The sequence below is a fragment of the Pangasianodon hypophthalmus genome, chromosome 3 (genome assembly GCF_027358585.1).
Source record: "Pangasianodon hypophthalmus isolate fPanHyp1 chromosome 3, fPanHyp1.pri, whole genome shotgun sequence".
Taxonomy (NCBI): Eukaryota; Metazoa; Chordata; class Actinopteri; order Siluriformes; family Pangasiidae; genus Pangasianodon; species Pangasianodon hypophthalmus.
In genome coordinates this window covers 16097807-16125536 of record NC_069712.1, presented here as the reverse complement: position 1 = coordinate 16125536, position 27730 = coordinate 16097807, and the positions used below count along the sequence as shown (strand labels likewise).

The 27730-nt window shown below is 38.9% G+C and overlaps 1 protein-coding gene across 1 annotated transcript; it reads right to left on the bottom strand.

The window, feature by feature from the left end:
* Positions 1–98: 98 nt before the first annotated feature.
* On the bottom strand, positions 99–27730 carry spock2 (SPARC (osteonectin), cwcv and kazal like domains proteoglycan 2). Its single transcript, XM_026943836.3, has 10 exons — positions 27417–27730; positions 17322–17367; positions 14695–14809; positions 11836–11941; positions 10986–11100; positions 10035–10157; positions 9480–9698; positions 4262–4324; positions 3262–3399; positions 99–2629 (listed from the first exon to the last, which is right to left on the bottom strand). The coding sequence occupies exons 1-10, from the start codon at positions 27606–27608 to the stop codon at positions 2484–2486; spliced, it is 1263 nt and encodes a 420-aa protein (XP_026799637.1). The 5' UTR covers positions 27609–27730; the 3' UTR covers positions 99–2483.

Genomic DNA, 27730 nt, shown 5'->3' with positions numbered 1-27730 from the left:
ATTGTTCTTTTTCTTTGAGTTATTTCGGACATCTTGAAATAAGTGTGACGAAAAGCCCAGAGAAACTCCCTGAATTTTTCCACAATGTTAGTCAATGCTAATTCCCACCATAATAATTGGATCTCCTATGGTATTATAGATACCAGCTGCCAGTTTATATTTTTAGTATTTTTAAAATAATATGTTTTAGGTGTGAGTCTGTGTACTCTTAGTGTTAGGTAGGGTAGGGCAAACATTCGGTTCTTAAAAACCAAAGAAGTCGGCCAATTGCGTCAAAGTCATAAATCGGCTGAACCTGCTGGGATCACTTACTGCCAAGTTTTACATCTTATCACTGCTCTCGATCAACATTAGAGAAGAACTAATTTGTTTTTCCCACCTGATGAGAGCGAGACTGATTGTAGCTATGACTGGAGGGTTCAATCGTAGAATAACCAAGTACAAGAGAACACAATATTTGGGCCCAATGCCTTTAATCGTAATTATACTGAGCCAAAAAGATGATACATTTGGACAAAGAAACATGCAACTAAATGCAAATATAATGCAACTGCCAGGGCAAATACACTGTGTCTGTATACTCCAACTATTTACAATGATAAATTTATATGATAATACGATCATATGCAAGTTAATCCATACTCAGAGGTGATGCCCTCATACACATGAGGAAAACAAAAACATTATCTCCTCACAATCAGACTGGAGTGACGGGCACTCTAATGACATGGATTAAACGTTAATCCAACTGAAAAAATCCAATTATTCATTCTTACACAAAACTAGTTGTTATCTCTTGTTGATTTAAAGAGAAGACGAGCATATTACATCCTATTACATCACACTCCCAATCCTGCTTAGAGCTCACAGCCTGGATATGTCTGAATGTATTACCATACCAGATAATATCTGTGATTCACACACATTTAAGATCTGCATGGATTATGCACAATGCCTGTGCGTCTTGTGCTGAGCATAGAAAAGCATTTTCAAACAGTCTTGTGCTCTCAAGAGGGAGTGAGTATGTTATGAATGTTTCAGTGTATGATACAAATTGCACAGTGTTTACGCCAAAAGACCTGTTTTTATGTGTATGAAATCACTGGCGTCTGATGTCTCGCTGTTAGATGACCTGATACCATACACAACCTTGTAAGTCAAGTCTTACCTGGTGACAGAAACGTTTATACCAAGAATGGCTTAATGCGTTTGGTACATGAATGTAGTTTTCCTCAGTGTAAACCAAAACTATATGTACACCTAGTAACATTACAATAGACTCCTGTTTCACCATGGTCGATGAGAGGATCTGATTAGTCGACAGACAAATAGAAATACAGACAGGTCCCCCTGGCTGTCATCAGGTTGCGTATCTTATTCTCCATACTGGCATTCATACATATATTTACTGTGACATACTGTTACCTCAGAGATAAAGCATTTTTCCCTAACCTACTTTTTGAGCAGATTCTATGATAAAAATCTGAAAGTGGAAACCATGTTTTTACAAACTGTTGCTGGGTCTCACAAGATGTTCAGTGTCAACACATGGTATACAAGGAAACACAGTGCTTCACTATATCCACTTTCAGGGGATATATAGGGAATAAAATGCCTTCCTTTGAGTAACTGTGTAGAAGGAGCGATCTGCAGAATATGTTAAGGAATATGCAAAGCTTGGCCTTACATTTGATATTTTGACCAACAAGAAATGCATTATGATGTTGCACAAATTTACAGACAAGGACAGGACATACTGTATCTTGAAATGACACAGAAACACTTGATAGCCAGATAATGTATCCATAACTGAGCTGTGGCTAGTTATCAGAGCAGTTTTGGCTTTTGAATTTATTCTTGCTGAGTTCTAGCCTGTGAAACTATATGGGTTAAAATTAAACCTGTAAATGATGTACCCGCCAAAGGTCAAGAAATTCAGTCATTTGTACATTTTCACTTGAGTTCTGCCTGTCTTAGTTCAAATCTAAATGCTACCCTAAAAGTCTGAGACTAAAAGGTAACGTTTCCAAATATATATGTGCATTTAGTTTATGCTTCTTGCATAAGAAGAACGCGTCACATGATGAGATGAAGCACGCTGTGTAGCATTTGCAAAGCTCCAGTTCATCTAAAGAGAAAATGTCCAGTTATCAATTACCTAGATTCCAGCTTAAGATTGCTGATGCTATTGAATTTATCAGAAGAGCACAATCTTGAACATACAACAAAAGAAAATTTTTCACAAGTATATATAAGATCATTTTTTAAACTCTTTCCCATACCCATAATTTCACTACAGTTACCACAACTCAAATCCCCAGTGCAACCCCCCACCCCCACCCCCGGCCACTGCTGTTTGGAGTTCAGTATAGAGATGTCCAACCCTCCAGTTTCCACTATTTTGTGTCAGCAAGAGATGGAGCTGCCTCTGAATCAGTGGTCAAAGTAAAGCTATCTTGACCAGGCAACCATTTCATTTTGGTCTACCAGATATAGCCACCATCATCCATTTCCCCAATCTCCTCCTCCTCTTCTTCAGCCTCTTCTCCGGTGTCCTCTGCTTCTTTCTCCTCCTCGTCCTCCCATCCCACGCCACTGCCAAAATCCCCTGAGTAGCCAGCCACTTCATCTGTGAAACACAAAGCAAAAGTAGGAAAAGACCAAACATTTTCGTAATTAATCTGCTGTTTACTTTCCATCAGCTAAACATGATTTCAGCATATCAAAACGATTGCAGCAAATCTACCACAAACTTTGCAATTTCCTTCTAATAAAGGCTGAATTAAAAATCGAATTGCTTAAATTGTGACAAATGACAAGCATGTTGTGCGTTTAGCTATTAATGAAAACCATAAAGAGTGTCTGAGAGGATGCTGACTACACTGATAACATCCGTTGAAGCAAATTGAGCAATTTACTAATGGAAGAAATGAGAACGCTTCAGCTACCTGCTTGGATACAACAAACAAGCCCTGTGGCTTTGACATTGGGCTTTTTAATGGCTATTTTAAGCCCAGTCATGGTATTTGTTCTCATCACCTGCAGGTCCATCATAGCCAGTAGTAATTAATCTTGCAGACCTTTATTTCAAGTGAGACAACTGCTCTTTTGGAATGGTAATGAACCTGGTCTAATGAATGTAACACTTGGTCTTCTGTCAGAGGGGTGACTGATGGTTTTGTGTATCTATGCCCTTGCAACAAAGGAGGCCTTGTGTTCTCTGTATGTGTGTTTGTGTGCCTGCACATCGTGTGTGCTTACCACAGTCAGTGTTGCCATGGATTCTGGAGCCCATTAACTCTTCTCCATGCTGGTCTACACACCAGCACTCCCCCTTGCTTTGGTCACATTGCAGCTTCCTATAATAACCATCCTCGTCACAGCTGGGGATATATGTACCTATCATGCCAAAAACACACATATTCAGTTCAGACATGTATCATGATTTATGTTCAATTTCACATCACGCATAAATCAAAGTGAGCATTGCTCCACAGCTGAGATTGCAAAGCAGTCTTAGTTCTGCAAATAATCGGTCATGTGCCCGAGCCAAATGACAGCAGTGTGTAGGGAACAACCTTGAGAAGGACTTTCCAACTGATTACTGGAGGTAATTTTTTTCCTGAACAGTACAAAAAACCCTGCATATATGAATACATATGAGAAAACAGAAAACCATGTTTTGCTAGTTCAGTGCAGCTTTGAGGGAGCTTTGAAGGTTGTGCCTAAAAAGCCACTGATGTGTATTTTAGGAAACAAATGGAACAAGAGCCAAAAGGAACAGATCTGCACTGTGGTGATGATGCCAGCTTGTGGCAAGGCGTCATGGAGCATGTGTGTGTTTGGCCACCTCTGGCTGATTCCTGCATCTGCAGCATGTCCTTGGAGATTCCTGCTGGCAGCAGAGCCAAACATGCAGCATTGCCCACTGCCAGCTCTGCTCCATCCTAATCCCCGTGCCTGATTAGCAGCTAATCCCAGCCTCGTGCTTGTCATCTGCTTAATGAAACTCCTCCAGCATCTCCTCTGTGATGTTTGATCAATCTGTCCTTTACCAACTTATCCCGTTCTCTCTGTAGCCCTAAACCTCTGTTTCTGCATGTTGCTCACTATTTCTTTTTTATTCCAGGGCCATTCAATATCCCTACTTATTTCGCTATGTTTTCACTTTTTCATTTTATTCAGGATGTCACTTTCCATTCCCCTCCTTCTGTCTGGTTCTTGGCCTGAATGTTTTTTTTCAATGAAAGTTCATACATACCTGGCTTCTTTTTGGCTCCTTCCTGCATTTGGATCCTCTCTAACTCAGCCAGGCAGGGAGGCTCTGAGGAGCAAAACAATTAGAGCATTAGATGGAGGCAGTTTGCTAATCTCCTCCAGCCAAATGCTGAGCTCCTGCACCAGCCCCTGATGAAACTGACATTATGCCATTCATTTCCCACTGCAGCTGCTCTATTTAATCATGCTCCAATATTTCTTTTCACAAAGATATTGATTGATAGACTTTCATAATCCTGTGTTGCTACAGATTCAGAAAATGCTATTAACGAAATACAGCATTGACAAAACTGTCAGTATAATCATATACTATATTTTACTTTTTATATTTTCTAAAAACATACGTAAATTAAAAATTACTTTTTAAATTACTTTTCTGTAAATCCAGAGTGCTCTAGAGAACATAAAAAACAATATTTTTCTTTAGGTAATATAAAAAAATAACATGCATAAAATTATGCAGATACAGGTCAAGAGCTTCAGTTAACGTTCACATCAAATATCAGCATGGGGAAAAAACATGATCTCAGTGACCTTGACTCTGGCATGGCTGCTGGTATCAGACACGGCCTGGTTTGAGTATTTCAGAAACTACTGATCTCCTGGGATTTTCAGGCACAACAGTCTATAGATTTTACACAGAATGTGCAAAAACATCCAGTCAACAGTGATGGTGTGGACAGAAACACCTGTTGATGAGAGAGGCCAGAGAAGAATGGCCAGACTGGTTCAAGCTAATTAGTCTACAATAGCTCAAATAACCACTCTTTGCAGCTATGGTGAGCACAACACAACCTTGAGTCAGATGGGCTACAACAGAAGACCACATTAGGTTCCACTCCTGTCAACCAAAAACAGGAATCTGAGGCTACATTGGGCACAGGCTCACCAACCACGTTGGAAACATTACACCCTGGATGGTCATAAAGGACGCTGGTCCATCGCAGGCTCCCAGAGTTAAGTAAATATCAAAATTATATGCCTATATGATCTGCACCAAGGAGTAAAACATACCAGGATTTGATTCAAATGAACTAAACACTTAACATGGGAAAGTACCCATAGGATGCTTTCATTAGTCCATTTGAGTCTGAATTAGAGTAAATTGATATTTTTAGTTTGTTTGGTACTTAGTTTGGTTTAGTTTCATGATACACATAAATAAATTAACCATGTCAAAAACATTGGCTGAGAGGCATGTAGGGATAAAAGCTGTCTTCGTAAACAAGCTCATGAGAGGTGCAATGGAAAAGCATTTGCCCAATCATCCAGAGATTGTGTGTTTGAATCGTGACAATGCCACAATCCAAGAGAGCTGTCAATCACAGCGACACTAGCCAATCGTCTGTGAGCTCATGTATGCAAAAGAGGGCAGTTAGTGCATTCCTCTGAGTGTGATGTATTATGCCCGGCCCTGTGATGTATTATGAACAGCAGTTCGAAAAGATGCATTTGGCTGGCTTGTATGTTGGCTGGCTAATGTGTCTCGAAGGAAATGTGTTAGCCCTCGCCCTCCCTGGCTGGTAGCTGTTATTGTGCTTAATGCACTGAAAAAAATATTGGAGTGAGATTTACTCAAGAAAAGTTTGGTAACATTTTCCATACATAAAGACTTAGTAGATTTAACTAAGCATATATTTAAGTAAGGTTTACATGGCACCGAGGATTATTCTCAAAAAAGTAAGTAAATTTAACTAGTAGTTTTCTTTTTTATTAGTGAATTTTACTCAAACATTCAGTTAAATGGTTAACTATTGCACAAATAAAACAAGTAAATCAAAGTTTTTGTTTCTTTGATTTAAGTAAATTTTACTTATTTATTTCATGCAAGAGAGCATACTGTAAATGAATTATGTGAATGTCTCATTTCACAAATCATTTATCATCATTACAACTTAATGGCCACTAACACCTTAATGGTTAGTGGTAGAACTCTCATGCATTTATATCAGCCTTCACTACATCAGTCTGTGTACTAACTCGCACGTGCACAGACAAACCATACACCGGAATGAGAAACACTGAATGAGAGAAGACGAACACACAAAACAAGATATACTGAAAAAAAATATTTTTGCATCCATAATGCTCAAGATGCAATCAGTATAAAGTTGTTAAAGTTCCAAAAAGCATAAGCAAATCGAATTCAAAAACCACACCCCCACAAGAGGATGCAATTTATCCTATTTATATTACTTAATTAATTTACATTAATCAATATATCTATTTACATTTAAAATGATTTAGTACAGAACATTTTCTGCAAGCATTTAAGTAATTCAAATAATTTACTTTTTTGTGTAAAAATCATACATTTATTTTTGTTACATTTACTGAACCACTGAATCATTTTTTCAGTGTGACGTTTTTATCTCTTTATGTTTTTTTATATCCATTATCTTATTTGTGCAGGTCAACAATCATTTCTCTTTTGTGTTGAAAGTTCTTTTGTTTTTCCCATGGTAATGGATAACAGGAATTTTGTCCATTAAAAGATAAACATTTTTATCTTATTTTTATCTTTAAATTAATGTTATATGTGTGCAACCTCATTTGTTTGTTTGCATTGTTTGCAATTTGTCTGCCTTTATTTAAAATATTCTTTATGAATTCAATAATTTTGGCACATACCCTTTTGAGAGAAAATACTTTCATACAATCATTTTAGCTAAATTTTATGAAGGCTACTAATATACATAAACATTTTAATTAATTTATCAATTACTCCAATTGCCAGATCACTCACACAGACGTAAAAGTCAAGCATCAGAGCTCAGTGTGATCTATGCCCTTCAAGTCTTAAACACATGCTGAATTTCTGCCTGGCTGGTTGCGTCTCAGAGTGATTCAGGCTGAGCAGACTGTCAACAAACAACAGTGATGTTTTTGTTCCATAATGCTCTATGATGGCTATTTAATCTGAGGGGGAAAAAGTGTGACAGGCCAAAGGCAAATAGGCCTGCCTCAGGAGAGGTGAGAATGCTTAACCAGAATCAAATTAGAGCAAAACTGGTCTTGTGTGTGTGTGTGTGTGTGTGTGTGTGTGTGTGTGTGTGTGTGTGTGTGTATGTGTGTGGTGCAGAGATTCTTCTCTGTGCCGTTCCTGTATTGGCGGGTGGAACATATGCTTGTTTTTGTAAAACAGTCTCATCCTGCTCCATGGCATGGGCATGCCCACACACACACACACACACCCAGGAAAGAAGAAGCCAGCTAGTGTTAACAATATGCATTATACCCCACTGACAAACACACATGAATACAAAAATGGATTTCCCCTCAAGCAAACACAACACTGCCACCCACACACAAAACACCTGCTAATCCTCAATCACATGAATGTCTGTAGTTTTCATTCAGTACAGATTTCTTGAGAAGCACCATGCATAGGCAGTGGAAAGAGATAGATGGTTCTTTTTCTTTTCCTTAAACAAACAAAATCTCTGGACACCATAATAAAGATCAACGCTTAGCATGTCTCACTCCCCTCACTCCTACTCTCTACTTAGCTGGGGAGGGCAAAACTGTGCATGAAGGAGTCGAAAGCTTCGGATTACTGTAATCCAAGCATCCCACATACGGTTGATTTCCACCCTCAAATTTTTGATTATATTTAGAAAACCAATTAAGCCTAATCCAGTGCAGTTTGAATGAGTTCTGTCAGTGTGAGGGATAAGGCCAGCTACACTGCACCAGACAGACTCTTAATACTTTAGTGTTACATCACGTTTGCTCATAACACACTATATTTAAAAACTATCATACTACTAGTGTATATATTCATAGGCTCAAGCTTTCCAAACACTGATTGCCATCCATATATCTTCCTCAAATTTAATTGATTTAAACAAGCTGATATGAATCCAGTGTCCATTAAAAAAAACACACACAAAGGTGACCACAATGTTAAACTGATGCAGAAGCAGGTTTTGTTTCAAAATGAAAATGAGAAAACAGGGAAACAGCTGTTTTTTTTATTTTTGTTTTTCTTCACACGCACTAAATTAAGCAATTAATAAAGTTTTTCAATTTTTGAAAAATAAAATATTGCTTCATTTTTAATTGTTTGTTAAGATATTGTTGTTATGATATGACAAAAATGTGATCACACATGAGCCATAACATTTTGACCACCTGCCTAATATGCTGTTAGTCCGCCTCATGCTGCCAAAACGGCTCCGACCCACTGAGGCATGGACCCTACAAGACCTCTGAAGATATCTGGCACCAAGGCATTAGCAGTAGATCCTTTAAGTCCTGTAAACTTTTAAGTGGAGCCGCCATGGACCAGACTTCTTGTTCCAGCACGTCCCACAGATGCTCGATCGGATTGAGATCTGGGGAAATTCAGGGCAACACCCTGAACTCTTTGTCATGTTCCTCAAACAATTCCCAAACAAAGTGTGCAGTGTAGCAGGGCACATTATCCATCTGAAAGATGCCACCGCCTTTGGGGAATACCATTGCCTTGAAGGGGTGGACCTGCCGCCCCGTCACCAGTTTGTGTTTTGTCCCTCCTCAGACCACTATTGGTAGATACTCACCACTGCTGACCAGGAGCACCTCATAAGCCTTGCTTTTTGCAGATACTCTGACCCAGTCATCTGGCCGTATCAATCTGGCTTTTATCAAAGTTGCTCAGGTCTTCACGTTTGCCCATCCACCACGTCAACTATGAGAACCGACTGTTTGTTAACCGTCCAATATATCCCAGACCTTGACATCCGCCTTAGTTACGAGATGTTATTTGCTTACTGTGTGAGTGGTCTTAATGTTCTGGCTCATCAGTGTATGCAGAAATAAATTTAGGGTGATTAAAACTTCTTAAATTGCAGCACCTGGAAAATCCTGCTGATTTTCCACTGTGCCACTGTCATCTTCTTTTATCGTTTCCCTCTTGCTATTTTTAAAAAGCACATAGTGATCTAATTTAGCAGTACATCAGGCATTAATAGCAATCTTTAATCTTCCCTGTAATTGCTGATACACATCTGGGTCATTCAAGATCATTCATTAATAATGAAAAACTAGCAAAGGAGAAATACAGGAGCTGTACACAATGTGCACAATGTGCATAGACCAATGACATACACACAGATTTAAATGTCTAACTTTTTTCATCATGATGTGACAATTTTTCATGTGAAAATTCACCCTAGTGAATTTTAGGTCAACTGAAAGTATACATGAATGTAGCTTACTCTCTCTCCAGAAGCAGAGGCACCACTCAGCTGTGGAGACTTTGCCATCACGGTAGGAATCACAGGAATTGAAGAAGGGCCGGATACATACTTCATACTTGTCCAGATTAATAGCAGCCAGCTCAGCCTGGTCCAGATACAGGTCATTATTAGTGTCCAACTTTGAAAACATCCATCCAATGGAGTCCTTACAGGTTGCCACTAGAGTGCGGTCCAAAACTGTACAGAAAAGTGCATTATTAAACATTAAATGCTATTTCAGCTTACAGCTTTATTTCTGACTGGTCTTCAAAGCGACATAATTGAACTAAGCCAATCCTGATTAAGCATGATATATGGCAGGTAGGAAAGCTGGTTTAGAAAAAATTGTGTTAATTTATATTTCAAAGGAAACAACTTGCACTTACAAGAACATTCCTAATATAACATGCTAACTGTGTTCTGTTTCTCAGCAGTGAGCTTGGATTTAGGCAGCCTCAGCAAAAGCTCACTGGTGTAATCTTGTTCAGAATCAAATCAATGGCTGAGCAGACAGCTGAGTGCTTTGGGCCTTACTTGATGCTGAGGTGGCTGCAGTAGGCTTGCGTGTGTTGTTCTGCTTGGCATTGCCTTGAAGCAGCTGGAACCAGTCCCGCAGACGATCACCCAAATCTGCTAGGTCCTGGCCTGTACAACTGTCTATAGGACCGAGTGGGAGAAAGAGGGAGAGCAGAATGTAAGTGATAAAAAAGCGATAAAAAGACAAGGTAAGAAATTAGGTAGAGGAAGTAAAAAAAAAAAATTGTGGAAAGGCAATTGTAAAAGAACTGCTTTAATTTTTGAAATACTGAAACTAGTGGAGTGTATGGACATCCCTGATACAGGGCATCACAACCTCCCGAAGATATCCACAAAGAGAAAGACTGAATAAACTATGGACTGCTGATAAATCAGTAGTCTGTGTTACAGGGAGAACTGTAGGGCATGTCAGATGAGAAAAATGTCTTCAGGCTGTTTCTAAGCAAGAGTAGTCTTATCAATTAATATGTCAGGTTATGCCTCTAAATCTTTTATATTGTATAGTCGTATAGAATTTCACATCATCCAGTTGTTTTATTGGTCTGGTATTATGTCCTTGAAAAAGGTCTATTAAAATTATAATCTTTCAGTACATTTGGCAGTAGCAATCTACTCGTTTTCAGTGTTTGTAAATCACACGCATTTGGACAAGATGAGAGTCTGACTTATGGAAATGAGTTTAGAGAAAGGCAGTTGAGTAATTCTGCTCTGTGAGTTCAGTGAATGGCTAATAACAGCAGAGTACTGCAGTGGTCCACTACTCCATACACCTGACCTGGCGCAGACTCTCCCGGCAGCAAAAAAAAAAAAAGAAACAACGATGTGTGTGCAGGTGCAGCAATAAATAAATCATAGAGCTGTTTAAGCTTTGCTGTAGTGCAGTGATGGAGGAAATTATAGCAGTAGAACAGCTGCAGTAGTTTGGTGGTCACTGAAAGTGCTACGTACCGTGTGTACTGTCTGTCATTGTACTCGGCACAGCTGAAGTGGAACATGGGCAGGGACCAGTGCACTTCACACTCAGCTCTTTCCCTGTGAGACAGGCCTGATGCTGCAGCTTACACTGAGGCAACCACACACACACACACACACACACACACACACACAAAGAGACAGATAAAATAAGATGGTCCAGATAAGATAAAACATGCTGTAGCAACATTTGATTATTGTTGTTTGGCAGGACATAAAAGCAGTTTGTCTATGCAGTGGGATTTGAGTTAAAGTCCAGATTTTGTACAAATATTTTATAAAGGTGACCACAAGAAAGAAGATGTGTCATTCAGATGAGGCATCATCTTTCTGGGAAAGCTAATTTCCTTCAGTATCTCAGCCTCTCAACAAGGTCAGTAAGAGATAAAATGAGACTATACATAAATCTCTTTTCATTTCTTCCTTCTTTCTCTCTCTCTTTTCATGTCTCTCTTTCTGAAGTGCACTTGTCCTCCCATCCCCTGATATTTGCAATCCCTGTGGGCTATTCATCATAGGTTTTGAGGACCTCTTGGGCTACCATAAATAGGATATCCATGATGACAGAGAAACTAATGAAGCAGCCCACTGCCGCTTCACGTGCTGATTCATAGGAGAGTCATAAAGGATAAATAACTACAAGCAATGAGTCCATCATTTCCTTCAGTAATGTGCACAAAAGGAGAAAAGCAAAACATGCCTGTACATTGTTAGTAGTGTCAATAATACAAAGTCTTAAATTGCACACAGTAGTGACATTTGAAATCCGATTAAAATAAATAAATAACACAATCAGATGTGCATATCAGTAGCAGATGTCTTCTACCTGAGAAGCATAGTTATGTCCATCAGAACCACACACAGGCCCAGAGGTGGACACAGGGCACGGTTTGCAGTTGTTCTCCTGCTGACCCACCACTGGATGCTTCAGCCTGGAAAATTACATTCAGTAACACTCATGAAAATCATCTGCCTGGTCCTAGAATAATGCAACCACCTCTCTGTGCTCTTCGATGCACAAGTGACCCCCATTTTCTAGCAGGTGTGTGTCTAGAACGTTCTGCTCAATACCACGCTACTCTTTTTCAGAAATATTAAACCAGTTCATACTCAGCAATGACATGACTGTAATGGCTGTAAGTGGTGGATTTGCTTTTGCTGTGGATGGTGCTTGTAGAGAACAGGGGCTTTCCCGATGTGATTTAAAAATGAAGTGACAGAGTACACTGGGTAGCATACTTTGTGTTACTGTGCATGTAGTTTCTATGCGTGTTTGTCTCTAGGTAGACTACTACACTAAATTACTCCTAGGTGTGAATGAGTGTGTGACTGTGTGTATATATGGTGCCCTGGGATGCACTGGCATTCCATTCAGGGTGTATTCCGTCCTCCCACCCAGTGTTCCTGGGACAGGCTCCAGATTCCGGACCCAGATCAGGATAAAGTGCTTAGATGAATGATTACACTTCGATTCTGTGATGTAGATAACGACTGAATCCCACTAAATAATATCAGTGTGTTGGTTTTTTTTTTTTTTTTTTGCTTGTTTTATACAACATTTTGTGGTGTGCTGTAGTAGCTCTGAGCTTTGAATGATATTCTCTTCAGCAAATAGAAACTGATATATGTTTGCTTACTGCATTGTTTTCATCTACTTCATCTACTTCATCTTTTTACACATCAGGGTTTTCTTAAAAATGTTTTGATCCGCACTAAGGCTACAAAGCAGTCATTGCTCTCTTCCAAGGACAGCATGCTGAGGGAAACAGGGGTACAGTGCTGCAACAGGCCCAGGGTTCCACACCAACAACCATCAGAGAAAAGATTCATAAACCTAAAGTCCTTTAGTACAGAGCAATCATCACTGATGCCCAGGCACCAAACCAGGAAGCTTGCAGTTCCACCATGCTGAGTTCCCAATGTGAAGCCACTGAACCACAAAAGGACAACTCAGCAACCCATCATTGTGTTCTTAATCTGTCAACAGAATGTGACCATTATATCTGTTGGATCAGTGTAGTGTTGTAGTTATTTAAGTTTAAAGAAGAGTTAACATGGTTATGAAAATGAAAGATTCATAACACAAACAGCTTTACTGAGCAGATGCTGCTGTGAAACGTGCCTAAGTAGTTTAGAAACAACTGTAAATAAGTGGTTTAAAAGAAAAAAAGGTTGGTGTAGGATACAGTCTTTAATAATTTGTTTAACAATGTGTATTCATTTCCTTTAGTACATAAATACATATTTCTGAAGAGGACAGATGACTTAAGACTCAACCTTTTTTTTTTTTTTTTGGAAAGTGACCCCATTTTAAGGGACAAATGTTCATGGCACCCCCCAACCCCACCCCAAAAATATTCCTACAGTTATAATTAGTAGAAACAATAGGCCTATTATTTTAAACCACTCATGTGCATTACAGTAAGTAAGTGCTAGGAAACTTTCTCATTTAAAGATTAAAATCAATCTTAATAAATCACTACATAAAAACAAAAAAATCACATACTGTATATTGCACATCACATTTAATTGTTATATATCAAAGAGGGAAAGATTGCACATGGGTTCTATATATTTACACATTTAACGATGCTTTTATGAATCACTGTGTGAGATCGCACAACTGCAGGCACTCTACACTCACCATGTCGAACGAGCGGCCTGGGCTTGTGAATCTCACTGCAGCTTCAGGAGATGTAGTCAAAAGTACGCATCTCATTTCAGCTGTTACTTTCAATCTAGATCACTACTTTGATTTGATGCACACAAGGGCACTGAACCCTGCATCCCATAAATAAGTGCTAGCAAATGGTTGAGTCTTGTCAGTTTAACCAGGTCCATGTGTTTCATTTCATGTAAGTGTTAAGCCCATTTTACACCAAAAGCATTGCAGAATGTGTGTGCTGGGGTTTGACTCATTAATTTCTGTTCTTTCTCATGCTGCTTTTTAAATATAATAAGCATGCATTACCCCTGATATGAACTTTCATGAAATTTTAACCTATGCCAGAGCAGACTCTGTTAGGTGTAGGTAGGCTACAGACTCAAATATCCCCCATGTGCAGTTTAGATTATGGGCATATGAGCAACTATAGCATGACGATTTTGTATTATTTCTAGCTTAAAACCATGACCGTGCCGCCCAAAAATGCTTATTTCTATTTTAAATAGCCACTCTGTGCGCTGTCAGTGTAAAGGCCAAATTGATTAACATGACAGCATGATGGATGGGGCACCTCTGCAGTCTGGTGTAAAATGGGCTTAAGAGGAGCTCAAAATTGAATGAAATATTCCATAAATCAAGTTCATGTACATAGAACTACATTATCAATAATGGCTGGTGAAGATTTCCTGCGACCCCCATCCACATCTCAGACGACCTCATCCCAAGGTTGAGAGCCTATGCCCTAAGTGTGCTTAGAATAGAATATATTACTGTAAAACAAAGACATTTGATTGATAAGATTGACAAGAGTATATTCTTGAAATGTCGTGCTGTGTATCCTTACCTGCTTAAATTAATAAATGTTTATTGGTGTTTTAAACTGTGATTGCTATATACAGCATAAGGCAAATCTGTGACGGCTTTCTTATGATAGAACTAAGCCTTCTATGTAGTGAGAGAGAGAGAGAGAAAGAGAGAGAGACAGACAGGATGAATTGTTAAAGGATGAGTTAATCTTACCTGTACTCCAGCTTCTTGCGGTTGACACACACAGCACGCTGGTAGCCCTGGGCAACACACACCTTGTGTGGGCTACACTTCACCTTCTGGCAGGGGTCTTTAGTGGTGTCTACATCTGTAGGATGAGAGGGGACCTTGTAATACATAATAGCAATCACTTTGGGGGACAAACAGGCTGTACGGAGACTAAAAATTATTTCCAAAATAATTCTGGGTTACAGAGAAACAGTCAGGACAAATAAAAATAGCTTTTTAAAAATAATGGTCAGCTATTGTATATCAGTTGTCTTGCATCAGTACCACTATAAGGCTAAATTAAGTAAATTTATAAACCAAATCTTGTGACCAAGCAAACACAATCAAATATCTGTAAAGCAAAGTTTTCCATGAGCTTCCAGACTGTAACATTCTTTCTGCCAATCTAATGTCCAAACCTGCAGATTATGTGGAAGTACACATTCAAATGTTTCCATACAACAATCCAGCTTCACATTTACATGTCACATTTGGCACTTCATGTCCCTAGTTTTCTGGGGTTACACTGCCATCATCAGCATTGTATCACATCATTGTCATAGTAACCTTCTCAGAATTATTTTTATTTTCCTTTAGATGCGTGAAGGTATTCAGGGGGACCATGGCTCTGGGTGGATCTGTAAACCATGTTGCATCACTACAGCCTCACTAAGATTAAAGAAAACACAAGAATGATGATGTTGCCATAGCAACAGACCCACTATAGAGACACAGGACAATTGCTGGACTGTGATAAGCGACAAGAATTCAACTACCTTTTCCCAGACATACACTTTTTTTTTATCTCTGATCTCTGATTCTCCACTTTCACTCTCTGGATATATCTTATCAGGTTTGCCCAATAACCCTGAAAAATTGTAATTAGGCTTCCTGTATTGAGGCAGAGCTAAGTTCAACTTAGGAAAATGGAGAAAATCCCAGCTGCTTTAGAGTGAACTCTGCCTCTGCTTCCTGGCCTAATCATCATGCTCATGCTTTGTTTACGCATGCAGAAGCATTTAATACGATCATCACTGTCTTGGAGCTGAACGCCAGAAACAAACTCCTGATCTAGCAACAAGCTCTAAACGTGAGCTTGCAAAGTAAACAGCTGACAGACTGCTGCAGACTGGATTTGGCACTCTCACATGTTAGAATAATTCAACATAAGAGGATAAGATTTATAGCTGAAGAGGCTGAAATATATCTCCAGATGTTTGAGAAAAATATGACTAATGTGCCTGGGACAATACAGTAGAATTGCTTTGTAGCTGATATTTATGATTGTTTCCACATTATCAAGGATGATGAGCAGTATATCAATTAGGGAGACAATGTCCAAAACAGGGCATTCAGGGATTTTACATGAGATTGAGCTATAGCTGTGCTACATGCACTGTTTGACAGTATGTAATTCTGAGCATAGATTTTGACCTTCCATGAGCAGCATTACAATCCCTATATGTTAGTCATACGCATGCAGAGGAGCCTTTCTGTTAAAGTCTGTTGGTCAAAAGCACTCCTCAGTGTGATTTTCTTTCACCCACTGAAACATGACAAACCCAAACTGTATGAGAAAGGTTCTCTTTCTGTTATAAATTGATTCGCTGCTCTTTCTAAGATCAGTGACCTGTGACTTGTCGTTTGTCCCTACAGTGCACACTACAGGTGTTTGTCTTTGAAGTGGAGACATCAGACTAGAGCCAAGAAAATCTCTCAGGTACGCATCCTTCTTCTGCTGATTCCGATGATTTAACTACTGAAAGAGGAGACAAATGAAGCAAAAGACACCAATTCCTCAATGCATAACTGTTAGAATGCAAGTTTGTCTCAGTGTGTGTTTTATTACTGTTTTCTAATTCAGTAATAAACCTTTGCTTTAAATTCTGTAGTATAATAAAAAGCTACATGACACGTAACAAAAAACACACGGATACCAAATATATCCTCTCTAATACATCAGAATTTAATTTAATTTTTTTTTTTTATGAATCATACACACATGGCTTCATGTATGGCTTTGCATTATTTTTCTTGCAGAGCTTAATAGTTAATAATACTTGTTATTGAACTTTAAAATACTTCATTTCTGTCAAATGACTAGTAGTGACAGAGTTGATTTTGCAGCAGCCTTTGAATGCTAACCTAAAATAAGTCATGAAATGCAGGAACTTCTTTGATGTCTGCAGTTTAAGTGGGTCGGAACAAAGCCAATGTCACTCAGTGCTAAATTAAGCCTCCAGGACTCTTATTAGGCCTTCAGCAGAACTGACAACGATTCATTAATTACATTCTGAGATATGTGATAATGAACTCCTCTATTCTGCGGTCATCGCTTAAACTGCAAAACCAGATACAGTGTTGAAATATCTCTCGTCATTTCTCCACTTTAGCACTCTGTAGAGGTCACTTCATATCAGATATATATTATATATAGATAGTACCAAGCTGCAGGTTTAATGAGGATTTCTGTGTTCATGAACTATAGGTTTGACTGTTTTCTTATCTGATGCTTCTACTGGTCACTGTGCTTTTAACAGAAGTCAGACCTGATTGTCAATAAGTCAAAAAACTGTACAGAACTGTGATCACTGTGAATGTATGACACTTACTTTCATTTGAGCCTTGATTTTCATCCCATGATCTGATGTAATCATCCTAATGGAGAGAAAGAGAGATTTTATTTTAATTACTCTTAAATTGGTGAGTTAAACCCATATGTAAACTGGATTCCATATAATTAAAGCTTTATGGGGTTCTACTGAAGAGAGTAATGAACACTAACAAGTCACAGCAAGCAAAAGGTAAAAGGTTCAGAAACACAGGACAAAAGAAGGGGGATGAAAGGCACAAGTATGTTGGAGTTAAATAGATAATGCTTATAAATTCCTCATCTTAAAAAGAAACATCAAAGAAAGCCAAGGACGTAAGACAGATTTAGACCATATTACTGACCTCTACTTCCTGGAGAAACGTGAGGCAGATGAGTAAAAGAGAAAAGAAAAAGCAGACAGTTAGAGGAGAATAAGTCTTGTAGGAGATAATACAAAAGAAAAAGAAGACAACGTACCACTGCTTAATATATCTCTCTGGTCTCTAGGCAGGATAATTCATCTGCATATTTCCCAATGTGCACACTAAAATAGCTAAATTGTTTCATCATACACTTGCTATTCAGGGTCTTCACAGTCACATATGTAAGCATTATCACCAATTATTCACCTTGCACACATTGCTTATTGCTGTTCTGCATGTAAATAAGAAGTGTAGTAAATACGCAGACTGGAATTAAACTTCGCAAACTTTTAATAATTTGTGTTTAATGCAGTTTTAAAAGGATTACATAAACAAGAGAATATTTCTTACAAGAGTAAAGATGTGTTGTTGCTGTTGTTCTTGTTGTTGTTGTTGTTTTAAATGTGAGCAAGATAGTGAGCTAGTGAGCATCATACTAAGATGAGAGATGTGTTGTTATAAATCAATGTCAGTAACCAGTGCAAATGTGTTAAAATATAAAACAATGTCAGTAACCATACAGATATACAGCTTATTTGCTGTTAGTCCTACAGTAAATACAAGCCATTCTGGGAATTTATGTGCCTTTTTCCAGGGCTGTAGAGTCTTGAGAAATACAGTCCTCTAAAAATTTACAGTACATAAAAAGGCTGCCAGAAAACCCTGCTTCGGATCATAGAGGAATAACTGTTCCTCATAAAAGAGCATGGCACTTTGGCATTTCATTTCAAGACTTATTTCATTGAAGTAAATTGCTCTATGATTGGCACAACATCAACTTTGCCATTTGCATAACATTAATCAAACAGCCTCAGCCAACTAAATGGCTTTCTGCTCCATCAAAATGAGAAACAGCTTCACCTCTTTAGCCTGTACAATAAAGTCATGAATGATGTCATTCTCTAAAAGGCTAGAACCTCAAACCTTGGTAATCTACAGCACTAGGCAGACATGATGTTGGTACCCTGGCATCTGCATTATTTAGTACCCTGACAAGGAGCAAAAAGCATGGCAGGGTATGCAAAGGAACTCAGGGCTTGTATTTGGACAGGGTGGTGAGGTTATTGTGTTCGGTTCATTTTAGTTAACCGTTTCGGCATGCACACTGAATATATCTCCAAACAAAATCAGTACAAGTGTTTACATGGCATGTACTTCTACTTTCTGTACTCTTTACAGTCAGACAGCAGAGTGAGTAGAAAATGATGTACTAATATGTTCTTCATCTTTGCGATGATGAGCAAACACAGGCATGAGTCAGAGCATGAAACAGTGCCACACCACACAGAAACACTGCCACAGCAAAACATGCATCTAGCTACAAGGGGTGGGAGACAGGGCTTACAGATATTATCAAGATGTTCGGGATATTTTGCGATAACCATATTCTGCAACGAATACAATATGAAACACAATTACATACACAATTCACATGTTCATAATCAAACACGAACGTAACAGCAATACTTAGCAAATTAACATGATTACATGATGACTAGATGAGATTTAAATGCTAGATGTGTTCAGGTTTTTTCATCTCATCTTGCGAAGCTGTCATAATGCTACAAAATCTTATGATACCCTTGGGAATCCTTTGAAGGAAATTAGATAGCTATGATGTTAACTGACCCTGGAGGGTCTATATTGAGTGAGTCCTTCATTAGTAAGACAACTGGGCTGCACTGTGTGAAAAAGAGACAGTATGTCAAATGTTCAACACTCTGTACATCCTTCCCTGAGAGAGTCGAAGTAACACTACTAGCCTTCACTTGAACTCTGAGAACCTCTCATCTTGAAGTCTGTGTGATATTTTACATAGCAAGAGCTACTGTGAGGAGTTTTTTTTTTCTTAGAACCTGCCATCATGTGTGCAAACATAATCCAGTTATAACATAATCTCTTATGAACAGTTCACATATCTTTCCCTAGATCTACCTGAGCACATACATATCCGGTGACATCTGGTTTTATTTGTTAACCAGTGTGTGCTTTGTGTTATCAGATATTCCAGAGAACTCCTCTGAGTGTGCTCTGCCATGGATATCACTCACAGGACCATGTCTCATCATTCAGTGCAGCACAATATTTTGTTCACCTCCTTTGCATGAGAACACTGATTGACAGCCTTCTAATCTTTTAACACACTCTTCCAAAATTGAACTGTGCTACAGAGGCATGCATTAGGACTTGAGTGCATGAATGTGGTTGTATGTGCACATGCAATTTTAAAAGCAAACTCAGCATGACTGGGTGAACAGGATCAGCTCCTGTCCTACATTAGAGAAACAGCATAGTGTAAGAGTGATTTATACTTGTAGCCAGGATATAAGTAACGAAACGTATGTGATAAATAAATTTCTTTCAATTTCAGCATTTCATAGGAAGTTATACTGATTTACATAGTAGTTCAGCATCCATTCAGGGTCACAATAGGTCTGGAGCCCATGCTGGCAGGAATAAGCCCCGAAGAGCTCGCCAGTCAATTGAAGGGGATTAGACACACACCTTCCCACACAAATACACACAAACACTGATTCACGCCTAAGAAATTTTCAGGAGTGGGGGCCAAACTACCCAGAGAAAGTGTACATGGAAACAAAGATAACAAGCTAAAGAAACCTGAGTTCAGGATCAAACCCCTTCCTCTAACTGGTATGGAGTCCTTCATCTCCTTTTAAGTCACACAGAGACATTAAATGTTTCCTGTCACTTCTGCCATTTGACTGTTATAATGATTGAATGTAGGAAGGCTTTATCAAAATCAGATGTATCTTTGTAGTGAAGGCCTCAAAATGGTCTCACATCCTACACAAAGATAACGCTGTTGGGCTGCTAACAGGCATGTGGGCTTCTCATAGCTCACAAATACATGTGTTCACATTCAGTTGCTTTTCAATTGAGAATCCAATCAGTCATGTACCACGAAAAGACTAGGAATAAGCAATGCGCCCACCAGAACTCTGTTTTCACTGTCACAGCACAGTTGGAGCAGACAGGAAAACATAAGCCTCCCACTTGATTTATGCACAAGGCTTATTTGACCAGGCTTTTCAGATTAACAGCACGGCACATCAAAAGCAGTGCTACCAGCCCACTCAGCTGATTCAGAGCATCCCAGCCTTCCTTCATGTTCAGGAAGAAGCTTGAAGGTCTACCATTCAGAAGAGGTTTTCAGAGCCAAGGGAGACAAGCAGGCAGCTCCTCAGAGACACATCTCTGACCCAGACTGACAGATGATTTTAAGAAGCCCAAAGGCTTTGCACAGAATAAAGTGAACATCTCTGAGAAAATGCCCTGCAGTTGACTAATGCCAAGCTTCACTATTGTCTATTAGGGAAACATAAAGCTGTGGGTGGCAGGTTCAGCATAGTAGTCTGTCTCCTTTGCTTTCAGATTCCAAGAAACCAATGTGTAAGATTGCTCATCTGTAGCATGCACAATGTCACATGATAGCCAAAAGTGAAAAGAGGTTCTCAGATAGCATGAGCTATTAATTAAATTAAGTATCTATTTATCAAGGTGTGAGTGGAGGTCAATAAATATCATATCTATATTATAGATGAAACGTGATGTGGCAAGCCACATGGATTAAATCTTGTTACGGCTGTTTAACTCTATAAAAATATATGTAAAAACAGTTACCAAATTTTGTCCGATACTATAAAACTGTCACAACCATAACACACTGCTATCCAGACATCTGCATCAAGCACAATGAATGAATCACTGTGTCCGTTTTAAAGCACTATATTGCTGTTCTGTGCCTTGCCTACATCCATGCTCCATGAGTATGTATTCTAATACATATCCACATGTCCATGATGTATATTTTAGAAAAGTAACTGAATATCATCTGACTATGACAAATACCATCAGAATATCAGAAACGTCACAGAAGAATAAACAGGATGATCTGAACAGGATGCCAGTTCAACAGGGCCAGTTTTATATATGGGATATTATACAAAAAAGACAATGATGCATTAAACAATATATCACATGTATTTGAGGCAAGTCACATTCACAAATAAGATTACAAGACTAATAAAAATATCGCACAGCTATTCATTATAGTAGGAACCACATACAAGCAGGATGGTACATCCATACATTTTCCTGCTTCGTTAATATACGCGCTAAATTTAATTTGTCAAGGCACACTAATACAATCCATGAGCCTTAATTAATCTCAGTAAATTCACTTTCATTTAGTTCAGGCTCTGAATGGATTCTGCAGAGACAAATTAACAAGCTCTTTCTAACTCAGTAAAAAAAAAAAGACTTCCTAGTTGTTAGTCTTCAGTACACACTTCAGTCTCAAAACACTGCCACCAACCCAATGAGACTGAATGACAGCTATAAAGGTGACAGCCAGAGGGTGCAATACAGGAGAGACAGAAAATCAAGTGATGGCTTTAAATGAGCAAATCTGACATGAGAAGCAGTCAATAACCCATTCTCCCCAAAAGCAGCAGAAAGACGTGTGGGACTTGGCTGCTGTGGAGCAGATCCTGACAGCTTTGACAGGGCATGTCAACCTTACACATTTCCTAAATGCATTCCCAGTATACTCTGGCTCATTATGACTGGAGGCAGACTGTACTTCTCTGGCATTTGGACCAAGTCTCTGCCAAATAACCTCGCTACTCATTACTACTTTCAAAGAAAAGTTCCCAGTCTGAGGTATGTTTGGCCCTTTATTAAGGACAAGCAAAATAAGACAGAAAGTTCACCCGCTGATCTTATTCAACTATATACACTTTTATTGGTTTATTTCAGAAGATTCAACTGCTTTCCTTGTTAGCATGTGCAATATTTTGTGCTTTTTGGACTGAAGAAAGTGAAACAGCCCGTAGAAACATGGAAATGTTCAACTGGTCAATAATAGTATTAGCAGTCTTAGAAAGGGAATTCAAAAAAAAAAGTCTTGCTCAGGAATGTATAGGAGAATAAACTGCACTGAAACTGGTACTGGGCCTGCCACACTTTGCACCTGCACTCCTGAATGTCCAATTCAGCATGAAAGGGCACAGAACACAGGAGCGGCATGATGAAAGACCAGTTTCTCTTGACTCAATTAAAGCCCCCCCATCCCAACACTGGTGTGTGGCCAGAAGCTTCTACACCCCACTCACTTGCCTTCATTGGCTGCCATTTCAATGTACTCCAGCTCTGCTGCCTATTAAGCCTGTGCCCAGTCCCTCGGGCCAAGCTTGCAAGTTTATCAGTACTGGATTTAGAGCAAGAAACCTGCACATTGCAAACAGGATTCTCTGGCTGTTGTGTCCCAGTGTAGCTTGCTGAATTGTGATTTATCTAAACCCAGATTGTATTGGGATATTTGCTGGCATTACGTTATACAGGATTATAGGAAATCATCGCCCATATGCCATGATGACAACACAACGACAGGGGTATGCCCACCTACACAGCCACGTGGTTACAATCCTGATGGATTAGTGGCAGTCATGACAGCGCTGTGGGACTTTCATATAGCTGGGATACATGCCCAGCGGGACTGTCACAAGCACTCACTCATCACACTACCCAGCCAGGTATCTCACCTATCACTGAGGGTGAAGATGGACACTTCAGCATTTCAGCTGCTATGCTAGTCACGCTTCATTAATTCATTAGGCTCACAAAAGCAAACCAGCATGCATTTTTACCAGTGATTAATGCACTTGATTAGAAGCAATAAATTAACCTCTTGATTAAGCTTCAACTCCACCAATAAAGACATTATGAACTGTCATCATCATCATCATGCTCATCTCATCTTGAAAACATCTTCCTATCTGAAATTAGGAAGTCTGCCAAATGACAGGCATCCCTAAGAGCAACATTATTACACCCACCTCAGCCTGGTCCAGTGTGCATCTTAATACCATGGTAATGACTAGGAAACTGGGGAGAAGATGCATGAAACATTTTGCTTCATTAAAAATATAGTGGCAGTGTAACAGGTGCAAGCCTGACACAGTCTTCCGCTGCTGAGGGGAAGCACTGCTTTTAATGAGCTCCTGCTACACTGAGAGAGGGGGCTAGATAGAGGCTGGCAGCCACCAGAGGATTGGCCGGCTCTGTTCGTTGTTTATTTTCAGTGGAACAGATGACAGCTTTACTCCTGCTTTCTGAGAAACTCTCTCTTAGCTGCTGGTGGAGGAGGGGGCAATCAGAGGCATGCACTCACGGAAACTGCTACATATATGCTGATATTAAGCACAATCCTATTATAACACTGAGATGGTCATTAGAAGACAATGTTATTGCATCCAAGGAAAATACTGTACATTCATCTTCTGTCACATGTATTACTATTTTCACATAGCATCCCACTGTTAAATGCCGAGATTGATGAATATACGGCTTGGTTAAAATATTGTTTAGAATTAATTATATTCAGTCAGGATGTTAAATGGTCTATTCTATTACACTGTCATCCACTTGGGTTTAAAGATCAACCATGAAATAAGATTTTACATTCTACTAATATGTAAACAGACCGAGAGCATGACTCAAGTAGATCAAGTCCACAGTTTTACAACTGAAAGCAGGAATCTCCTTAGCGTTCCCTGTTTCACATTAGTCATGGTTTGTGCATTGACAATCTCATCATAAATATTGCTCTTTGCCAAATTGGGGAAGGAAAACATCTTGCTCTTACCCAAAATATAATACGATATAAATAAACAGGCCAGCAAACCAAATCCACAAAAAATGAATATTAGGCTATGTTGAAATATATTATTTATGTGACATTTAAGATACATTAAAAACTCCATATACGCTGTATACTCAAACAAAACTATTTAAATATCCCAACACCATTTCTTAATAGTGTACAATACACAATTGCCTGAATATGATTTATGCAGCCTACACAAGGATGTCTCAGCATTATCTGGCAATTCAAACTAATTTCTCAATACAAAGGCTAGCTAAAAATTCAGAAAGGTGTTTCATGATCCATAGATTATTTATTTTATTAGTTATCTCAGGCTCCAGGGCCTAACAGACACTGCAAAGATCTACATGCAGACAGTCAGAATAGGAAGCAGCAAGAGAGGCTAAGTATTTATATGTCTGTTTGTAGAGTAAATTCATATCTATAAAAATCTCCTCCCCTGATGCAGGCAATAAAAAAACTGCAAAAATGTTCATTAAATATTTATCTGTGTGTGTGTGAGGACATATGCTTTTTTTGTTCTGCTGTTTGGATTACTGTTATCATTCATTACAATGCCACTCAATACGCATTAAAAGTCTGAATCAATTTCAGTAATTCGACTTTGCCTTGATACCCAGTGAAGATAAAATAAATATTTTCACAAACAGAACCCATATGAACTTGATACAGTTTAACTACTTCCTATATCTACCTGGAAAAGATAATAAACATTAGTATCAGTACTTATTTCAATCTGTGCAATGCCTTAAAATTTACTGACTACAATGCCATTTAACATATTCAAGTTCAATGTCTATGTATTGAATTTACTGCTTTCATGTAATTGTGGTCCCTATTATTAATCATATAATCTTCACAGGAGTTGTGTGCTTTAACACTATTATTCTGGGAGTGTGAAGGACACAAGTCTGCTCAAAAAATGGGTATAAAGGATACCACTGTCTCTTTTCAAAGGATGTGCCTCTCAGCTTAATGGTGCATCTTAACCATCTCAGAGGACACATGAACTACTAATAAATCTCTTTTCCTTTCAACAAGAGAAGAGTGTTCTTCAAAAAGAATGAACTATTATGAGATACAATGGCGAGTTTCTTACTGCTAAATTCACACTTCTATCAAAGCAGTTGTTGTAGCTGTTCTCAGGAGAAGGTGTGGTGGATCAGATTTACAGGGGTTCTCCAGTGTCTGTTCACCAGAGGCACAAGGTAACAAATCCCAAATTGCAGTTTTCAGTAACCATTAGGAACAATGTGACTTCCCTGAAGCTGTAGCATCACATGGAAACAAAATAAAAACATTTGCACAATGCACAGATTTAGGAGTCAATGCACTTTCTCTGTTTCCACAATATGATCTATGCATAAAGAAGCGATAAGAAGGCCAGGCACTGAAATCACATATGTCTGCTATAAACAGTGTCAAATCAGTACTACAAAAAGATTAGTGTATGTGAAACCAAAGTATTCATTATCCAAAAATCCAAAGTGGAACAGCACTGGATATTACTCAGTCCCACAGTTCAGGTGGTACAGAGAGGTATGGCTTCTAAGGTAGTCAGTCAGCTTGAGAAAATGGTGGGGGGGCAGTAAAGCAGCTTTCAGTAGAACGTGTGATTGTGAGTTGCATATGTATTTTAATACATATGCAACTCAATAATCACACGTTCTACTGAAAGGAGAAGGTCATGGTATGACTAGCTGTGTCATACATGTGAAGATAACCACAGTCACTTGAATGCTATACCATAATTACGAAAATGTTCTACCACTGAGAAGAGGTATGTAGCCTGTAGTACGCAATTTCAGTCTGATAAAAAAGGATCTCAGGTACGTGGCTAATACCGGGACCATGGAAACACTTTTTTGATGTGATTTTGTTTCAAGTATAAGAGAGTCGTTATTTCAACAGGATATTCCTGTGTATTATTTCCCATGCAGGAGGTAGCTGATGAGCAGAATACAGAGACTCCTATGTAGCAGAGCTTAAATGACAGTGTGATCATGTAAAACTCCTGGGTAAATCATTAATAGCCTTGTTCTAATTCATCCCTAGCTCAATATTTCTATACCCACAACTTGGAGAATAATACACAGTTCAGACAGGAGGTTAATAAATACTATTGGAAAATCATTAACAGTCCTAAATCAAATTCTCTTGGGGGGTTTAATGTTTCATTCATTCGCTTTTGAAACTATGCTAGTCCATACAGTAGTTACCTCAATATAAGGGAAAGTTATTCAATACACAGCTTTTAATCAAAAGCTGGACCCTCGAGGAATCACAATGTAGCTTGCAAATTTAGCTATTTATTATTGTTGTTTGTTTGTTTATAATCTCATGCCCTCTGTGCTAACTGCTCAGAAAAGGCAAATGGCTCAGTGTTTGCAGTTTTAAGTGAATTATCACTGAAACAGGGCCAATTAATCCACCATATAATGCACATTACAACAAAAGCTGTGATGAAAATATAGACAATAACTAATACACCCTAGCATTTGAAGGTGAACCCCATTAATGAACTGAATAAGAGCACAAGTGAAGCTTCAGCTCTTAGCTAACAGTGTGTGAAAGACATATTCTGTCCCCAGTAAACTGGAGCAGTCCTGAATGTAGTCAGAAACTGAACCCCCTTCTGTAAACTAAGCTAGCCAATATTACTTCAGCCTTTTAATTGCCTTGAACACAAGAGAAACGTGACTTATTTAGTCACATTTAGTTAATACCTACCCAAAAAGCAAATTGAAACAGCTCTTAAGCGTGGAGACTATGCGTCGGAAACTGAACATTGTGAAACAGTGCGCTATTTTAACACACAGTTAGTAAGGTAGCAAGCTATGCGGTTTCGGACACAGCCTTAAGGACGAACTCGACGCCAGAGCTCTCACAACACCATTTAGAGGAAACCAAGTGTTTTCTAGACTTTGTGTGCGTACGTTAAATACACAGAAAACCAGTTAAACCAGGTAAAAGAAGCTCGTCTTGGACGTTAAAACGGACTTACATCTCGGAATCGGTTCCAGTTCTTGATCTTGCGACTGTACTGGGAAATGGTGGCCAGCCACTGCTCGTCTTCCATGAAATTAGCGCTTTTCTCAGCCGCATCTTTGCCACCTCGCTTTCCATCCGCCTGGACCGGAGACCCCGAGAGCATCAGCATCGGGAGGAGAAGAGACACAAGACACAAGAGCACCATGATTCCTGTTAACCAGGGTTCAGCAAGAGAACACCGAGTCAGAGGATCTGTTTCTCCTAACAGCAAGGGATGGATGCTGAACCTTCACTGAAATGTGACCCGATTACAGGATGCTGGTTACA